Source organism: Pygoscelis adeliae, unplaced genomic scaffold, assembly GCF_000699105.1.
Source record: "Pygoscelis adeliae isolate BGI_AS28 unplaced genomic scaffold, ASM69910v1 Scaffold453, whole genome shotgun sequence".
Lineage (NCBI taxonomy): Eukaryota > Metazoa > Chordata > Aves > Sphenisciformes > Spheniscidae > Pygoscelis > Pygoscelis adeliae.
In genome coordinates, this window is record NW_008824450.1 from 471777 (window position 1) to 480245 (window position 8469).

An 8469-nucleotide genomic window follows, 5' to 3' on the forward strand; every position below is an offset into this window, starting at 1 on the left:
TCCTCTTAAACACGCATTTGCAATATGCAAGTTATTCACTACATTTTTGTCATTTCCCCCTTTCAGACTTGATATTAGAAAGCACTTCTTTACCGAGAGGGTGGTCAAACACTGTAACAGGCTTCCTAGAGCGGCGGTCAATACCCCATGCCTGTCAGTGTCTAAGAGCCACTTGGACAATGGCCTTAATAACATGCTTCAACTTTTGGTCAGCCCTGAAACAGTCAGGCAGTCGGACTAGATAATCATTGTACGTCCCTTCCAACTGAAATATTATATTCCATACAAATTCTCAAAGAACAGATTGTAATTCCTAAACATTTCTCCAAAACATTAATGGACTATACATGAAGAGCTAAGCAGTCACTTACAGATATAATGTAGTTATGCATTCTTTCTTTGCAAGAAATAATTACTCTGCTCTGTCTCACCCCCATCTCCCAGAGCGCAAAGTGACAGGAAGTTTGGCCAGTGCTATGCCAAAAGGGAAGTAGGTAACTTAGCTATGCAAGGCCCCTGTTGGGCAGGAGCCATCACTCAGCACTCATCAGCCTTGCACTCCTAACTACTTGTCCCTCCTTGGACCCCTTGTGCAGGCAGGCCCAGGACAACAAGCAGGACACAACGGAAGAGGGAAGGAACTCTGGCAAGGGGAAAGGAAGAGAGGTTGAAACCAGAACTACAACCCCAGCACAGCATATTCCCTGCAGGAATTAAAAGCACAGCTCCCAGAACGGGCTGCATGCTGCAAATGAGAATATGGGTAGTGAGGAACTCCACTGAGAAAGCAGACATGATGGGGTACATATCATGCAAATCACTTTTATGCAAACGACAATATGATATAAACTAGATGGTCGCAGATATCACAGAAGAGGCTGACCAAAAGTTAATTGTCAGCTATCAGCAAAATATTTCAGGTGAAATCAGAATGCCTCACTTAGTCCTTCACCTGCCACAAAGTACAGACAAAAATGAGAAAGCAGCACGTTCATTCAATGAAAGAACAAGGTCCTTATAGTAACATGACTTAAGGATAATACTGACAGCACCAAAAGAGTCCCATCAAGGCTTGTTCAGCCAAAAGCTGCCTACTCTCAGAATGCAACAGGCCAGATCTACTTTAAGTGGCAGCTGCAAAACGCTCCTCAAGTCTTGAGTCATTTTGGGCAATTAATACAAAGGGAAAGTCAAAGCAGCCCAAATCAGCATCTGTGAAATAGGCTTCACGTGCTCCAAGCATAAAGTCACCTTGTTTTCTTTTAAAGGATAAATATATTTTAAGGAAATAAAATACTAACAACAGTTAAGCAGTTCAAAGGTCATTGAAAGGCCTCTCGACTTTCTACAGGCTCTCTAAAAAGCCCAACAGCAGCAAGCCACATACTGCATCCCAGCAGTTCTCCCAGAACATGCTGACATCAATTAAAGCCCCAACAAACAAAAAGAATGTGCATCAAGCATTTCAATGCCCTCTTGTCTTTTCCTTCACTTCCAGACATCTCGGGGAGCCTACCTAGTCAGATTCTTTTGCAAGTCTTCTCACTGCAGCACAACATCTCAAATGAAAGTAACCTCATTCAAACCTTGTTCAGTCCTTGGGCACGTCCTATCTTGGAAACATGCCCACCTTGCTTTTCTGAATTTGAAAGTCTAACATACTAATCTAGGTCAGGCTTCTCTCCTCTTCATTCAACTAAAATTGAGTAGATAACTTTACTGGCTGCCTTATTTAAAAATCTTTATGTCTCCTCCTATTATAAGCTGGCTTATAGTAGAGTACAAAAAAAAAAAACCAGACAGACAGACATTGAAAATAATTGAATAATTTCAGATTGGAAGAGAACACTCTCCTCTTTGTTGAGTGTCTATTTCTACCAGGAAAACCAGGGGGAGTGAAAATGAGAGACTCACCTTCAGGGCAGGAATCTCCACATTGTCACCAAGGCTAACAGAGCCAGAAAGAATAGTCCCTGTCATCACTGTGCCTTGACCCTTAATAGAGAAACAGTGGTCGACTGCCATAAGGAAGTGTCCCAAGGGGTCTCTTGATGGCAGGTAAGCCTGAGACTTCAGGACCTGAAAAAGGAGATAAAAGCAGCACCGTGCCTGGGTGAAAAATCATGACAGCCATACAGCAAAAGGAAGGCAAGCGGATGATTGATTGAACAAGCTTGCAGTTTTACCAATTTCAAGCATCTCCCAACGAGCTTAGAACACACCAATATCAAATTAACTGTGTGCCATAGAGAAGACGCACACTTAGCAGGGGGAACAGTTCGATTTTCTGCCTTAGAAAGATTTGGTGCTGCACATTTAGCTTGGTTAGCAAAACTGCACTGGCGATAAAGTTGCTGCCAAACTCAATATAAACACTGCAGCAAAGCAGAGAGAAAAAAATCTTGTACGTCCCCCCCTTTTTTCTTTTCTCCCCTCCCCCCCCCCCTTCCCCCCCCCCCGCCAAGTACAATTCTACAGTACATTTTGCTACTTCAGCTTTTTTGGATTTTGTGAAAATGAACTTAGAGATATTAGTGCCCCATAAAGCCCATCCCCGCCTCCCTCCCAGAAAAACTATTATACTGGGATAAGTTTTCAAAGTCAACTTCCCCTTCAGATTTCTGTTAACACTTCTTGGAGGATCAAACCACTAAGAAAAATAGCTATGTAAGTACCATTTTCTAGAGAAATTCTCCAAGTTTAGGATTTCTGTTTTGCTGACAAATACTATGTTTCTTAAAATATATCATCATAGACAGAAGACCTTAATTATAGAAATGCAGTCGTGTACCCAACAGCGCTTCAGAGGAACTGGTTCACCCATCTCTAATCACTTTTGATCTCTGCCTCTAACACCAGCATATAAACTTGGCACTGCCTTTAATGTCTGCTTTTAAGGTCAGAAACTGCAGGTTAAGCCTAAGTTGTAATGGCAGAAAAATTGAGAGAGTCTTTTATCAAAGACAGAAAGGATAATACCTTGAGGCTCAATGGCAGGACTCACACAGCATTTGCCAGCTCTTCTAACGTTAGGTCTCAGAGTTGACAAACAGCTGCAACATGGGTATTTCCTTCAAAGGTTTTAACCCTGGGCAACATCCCAGTAAATCTACCCAGAACCAGATAAAGGCAGAACTAAGGACTTGCCTATCTCCAGCTCTCTAGACATTGCTATGGGCAGCCTTGTTCTTGCTAAGTCTATTCTAAGGCCATACCACATTACACCGCCATGCCCACCTCAGGCCACACATGCCTGGGACGAGGTACAACATTCAGTGCTCAGCAGCTACATGGAACATCCTGCCTTTGTACAAGCCAGGTTGCCCTGGGCCAGACATCCCTACATTTTTGATGACTGGTGCTGCACCCTAACTTCAGCAATTTACAAGTATTTTAAACCTGGCAGCATCCAAATCAGACCTTGACAAGTCTGCAAAGAATGATGCCTTTGTTTTAGGCCTACTTTCTGCTGTCTGCAAATAACAGTGGTACCCCCCCAGGACAAGGATGCTACTTTTCCTTAAAGCTTATTCACAGAAAGGGTGACAAGTCTACTACAAGCTACAAACGGCACTCAGACAGCTATTTTAAGTGTACCGCCCTTCACAGTATAAGCTTCATACCATATAACTTATCATATAACTTAGGGGTTTTTGTTTTGTTTTTAAAAACTGAGAATTTATCCCCCCCAAAAAAACTCCCCACAAACCCACATTACTGGAAATAAGGATACCTGTGAAGCATCAGTTTGCTTAAGTCTTCTCTTGTTCATATGGGTCTGATATAATGTTAGTTATACAATCATACAGTTTTTTCCAGGTCCTACCTCATTCAGAGCACAGGGTAAATCCAGGCCATGCTTTTTATCTTTTGCAGATGTGCAAAGCACACAGTAGGCAAGGCAGAGTATCACAGAGAAAGATGGTTTCATCATGAAGGCAGGTGGTGCCCCTCTAGAGAATGGATTCTACACTTGCTTATGCCAGAACTCCCACGTATTGTCATTCCCTTAAAAATGAAACTTTCCACAGGTAATCACTGACTATACACCTCAGACTATCCAAACAGAAACCCCAAAGCTTAACAGAAGTGCTAAGCATTCACAATTGCAATCAAAATTGGAGGTACTATGATCTGAACATAAGCATGTCCCAAGAGTTCTTAGTTTCCTTAAATTTGACAACCAAAATCAGTAAACTCAGTGGACTTAACTCCTTTGTGCCTCAGCTTCCCAATCTAAATATGGATTAAAGTCACCTCTACACTTCCTATAGGTCTTTCGGAAGTAAATTAACTGTTTGCCAAGTGCTGAAGACCACAATGACGTGTGCCAAAGAAAAGTCCAGGAGGAAATTAATCATTCTGAATGCAGAGCAGTATTTGAATGGAGTCATGAGGCCACACAGAGAATAACGAGAATTAAAACAAAATACGGACTATCTGCTCACTAGTTGAGCCCTGTGCAAGGAATGAGGTAAGGGTTGTTTAGAATAAAGAATCATGCACTTAAACACTGGATCATAATACACACAAAGGAAGGAGACAATTCCCAATGTATTACTTGAGTGCCTGACTTCACACCTTCACTGTTTTCTTAACCGTGGTACAATTATAAAACAACACCTACCGAGGATTTGGCAGAATTTTAAAGCTAATTTTTATTCATTATGCTTTGTAGTTCTTTACAACTTTAAAACCAATTTCACCACATGTGTGATAGCCGTTTCTTAAGACACAGCTATTCAAAGGCATTGAAGCCTAGTAGTTGAAAAAGGAGATCCACTTTTGGGGCATGCAACCTCAACTTCGCCATTCACTGGAAGGAATCCCTAAAGAATCAGGTTCCTTAAAACTGACATTAACACAGGAGTTCCTCAGCTCTAGATACTAATACAGTGTACTCCAAGAGACTTAAAGAAAAGTTCAAGCACATTTTATGTTATCATTACATTCTTCAGCAGGTACCTCAATTAATTCAGAAACACCGAGTGGATTCTCAGACTCTGGGGCTTCCGGTCCACCAGGCTTTGCTGCAACAGCAACAATTGGACACCCACAGAACCTGAAAGAGAGAAAGACTCCCACCATTAGACCACAGATCTCCTACATGTGCCAATGTAAAGTAGTTCCAGGCTCATCCAACAATGAAGGCAAGGAAACTCCCTCAAATTCTGATTTATCTGTTCTTCCCCCATAGTGAATAACTGGATTTTTTTCTTGAATTACTAGCATCTGCGCTACTGGACTTTATTATGAAATCTTCAATCCTGTTTAGCATTAGCTACTGATTCAACTCTGTGGCAATCAAAAGTAAGACTTCAGTTTATTTCAGAAGCAAGGGTCTGTTACCCAGTCTTATTGCAGTGGCTTTGCATTCAAGCCATTTTACCTGGATACTAGCACTGTTTGCAACTTTCATTAAAGCAATTATAATCCTAGCTGTAGAGTGATAACCTCCCAAACAGGAGCCAAATGCAAGATGGCACATGATGTCTACACCTGAGTGTGCAGGCAGACTGCAAGATCTGCAGACAAAAGAAAGTTCTAAGTCTACTGAAATCAAAGTTCATGAAACCCACAATCTCAACCATGCAAAGGTTCAGAGAGAGCAGTACTTCCACAGATGACCTCAGTTTGGCTTTTCTCTTACCATGAATTTTACTCTTCAAGTCCTTAATATTCAGCAGCTTTTTTTAAGTCTGCTAACTGAATGTGTACCTTTTGCTCCCTAAAATGAAACCTAGTGTTTGAATCATCTAATAGCTTGTTTTGCCTACACTTTGGAATAGGAAGTTAGACCGTAAGTCAAATTATTAATGCATTTTTGCAAGAGTCAGGATTAACTACGTAAAAAATAGATCTATTAGAGCAATGGAATAATAATCAGCAATAACACAAAAAAGTGACTGGTTCTTATAGATACTTGATTCTTATGCAACAGATTCAGACCAAAGGTAATTATTGTGGCCATCCTTTGACACCCACCCCCCATAGATTTTATCTCAAAAAGGGAGTGAACTGGAGGAAAAAGACAGTGCCCTGATAAAGAAAAAAATGCTAAGTACTATACAGGGAGTTCATTTAGTGACCAAACAGTAACCAAGCATATAAGGTATTTTCTGTGTTTATATGCCATAAGTCTGAGGCATCTAGGGACAAAGGGTAATAAAAATGTGCATTGAAAATTCCTGTGATTAACCATAAAACTTTTAGAAATTTATTTTCATACAAATAGTTTAGGGCATTGTGTTGTAATAAATAGAAATTTATGCTGAAGCAGGTGCTTTATTCCTTTGCCATATACCAGCACAAACTGGAGTAATCACATACTGCCTTCGGAGGCACTTCCAAACATGGTTCAGCCCTACTAAAACTCTTACTCCATCACATCCATTTATTGTCAGCAGAGTTTAGACCCTGCTGGACAAAGATAAAAGCTGGCATATGCAAAAAAATATGAAAAAATAGAAATCCCATTCATATGCTTTTACTTTTAGTATCAATCCATGGAACAAGCAAGTTTCGATTAGGTTAAATTTACAAGTGTCAAACTATTCAACTATACAGCAGTTACTTTTCTTTTTTCTTCACCTTCCATGGAATCTCCTGACAACACTAAAATAATTACCCCAGCATCAATGGCAACACCTACTCTATAGCTGCAACAGACTTCAGATTTGCATACTGCTATGGAACTCTGTGCATGCATGCATGCTTGTGCGCATAGAGAAATAACAACCAACAAGTAAACTAGTCCTGGGAAAAAACTCATTGCCAAGTGTTTGGGGTCAGAGGCAGCTGTCAAATGGTCTCAGCATATGCTCTGCTAATAAGAGTAGTTTAGAAATACAAAAACAGTTAAACATGCATTTGGAAATTCAAAGTCAAGTGGTAAAGAGGCTGTCAAGAAATAACACGCCTAAGATTCAACAGGACAAGCGCTTTACAATGAAGCCTAGGTCAGCAGCGCTTTCAAAGCACCATAAAGCACAGACCGCACATGCAAAAACTGAATTTTTGTTATGAGAACAATACACAGACACATCCAATAAAAGAGCATTTCTAGGATCCAGAGTTTAGATGGGTAATTAAAACATTATGACAGGACAATTTCCCTCCAGGTGGAATCACAGCTGTTGTGATCAGCTGATACATGTCCTTGTTTTAAAAGGGAGCTAGAGGTAAGGGCCTCACAGCTAGCATGTCAACTGTTTCAAAAACTCACTTCCCCTTCAAGTTTTGACAAAGTCTGCTAGTTTTCAAGACACACTGTAAAGACCCATCTGTACTCCAGGATATAAAGAGAAGATTTAGTTCAAACAGCATACATAAAAAGTATTTCTGAACACCAGTTTCCTTACAAAAATCTGTCTTCATTTTACGAATACGCAACTAGAAAGGTCTTTTTCCCCCAATCCTTCGCAATAGGATCTTGGACTAAACCAAGAATGAAGTACCACCTGCAGCAGCAATTACTGCCATTCAGGAAGAATAAACAAATTTTAAAAGAAGGACAAAATAAAAGCGACCAGTGTATTAAGATAAATTCTCTTAAAAATCATTAACTTCTTGGCATAGATGAGAAACAGAAAATAACTATTAGTTGTAATCCTGCTTAATTCACATTCTATATATCAACCTTTCAAACAACCAAATAAAACCATAAGAATGCCATTAGATAGTTATTTCTAAAAGTTTCCTAACTTTATTATCTCAATGCTACCCCTCCTTTGGGATTACTTGTGAATTTGATCAACAAACTCACAGCTATAAAAAAACATTGTTGATCCAAAATGCTTTGAGATATTGCAGGTGTCTCCTTTCTCGATCTTCCGTAAAATGAGGGGCAGCAACCTACAGATAAAACCAAGCCACCCTGTATTTATTTGCCCTTAAATCAACAGCTGCCAGAGAGAATCGAAAGTTGTAGGATTCTGTCTGAGTTCACATAAAAGAATTTCACTTTTCACCTCTGTACTATTCTCAGCAAAATAAATGGACCTAAGAACAATACAGAAGCTGGAAAGACACCAAGATCTTCATAGTCACTAATGAGGGAGTTGCATAGTTGAAAAGGGACATTGCCCTACCATCACAAATAAGCCAAGCAGGAATCGCCATATCCAACCAAGTTTTGCTTTTTTGGTCCTGGTGAAATTCTGTCCTCTGTATGCTGAATCCTGTTCCTTTGATTCTTCAAATCAAAATGTGACCCAACAGCTATAAACGTGGGAGTCAATGTCCCCTTATGACCCTGGGCAAAGCAAGCTGTGCTTCAGTTAGTGTAACCACTACATAAATATTGTGTCTGTATTGTATCTTCCCACCTCATAACAGCTACATTTCCACTCACGAATCTCACTGCACTTCATTCATTAGGTACCTCAATTGATTTACCTAAATAGGACTGACAAACATCATCCCTGCCAGAGCCACGTTACATAAGCTTCCATCATTCTGCTTTCCCTA

The 8469-nt window shown here is 40.2% G+C and overlaps 1 protein-coding gene across 1 annotated transcript in view; it reads right to left on the bottom strand.

The window, feature by feature from the left end:
- The window catches only part of EEFSEC (eukaryotic elongation factor, selenocysteine-tRNA-specific), a 101111-nt gene that overhangs the window by 84855 nt on the left and 7787 nt on the right, over positions 1–8469 (bottom strand). The window contains exons 4-5 of the mRNA XM_009321047.1: positions 4966–5062; positions 1915–2079 (exon numbers count right to left, since the gene is read on the bottom strand). Coding sequence (XP_009319322.1) covers positions 1915–2079; positions 4966–5062 — 262 coding nt within the window. The remainder of the gene's footprint in view (positions 1–1914; positions 2080–4965; positions 5063–8469) is intronic.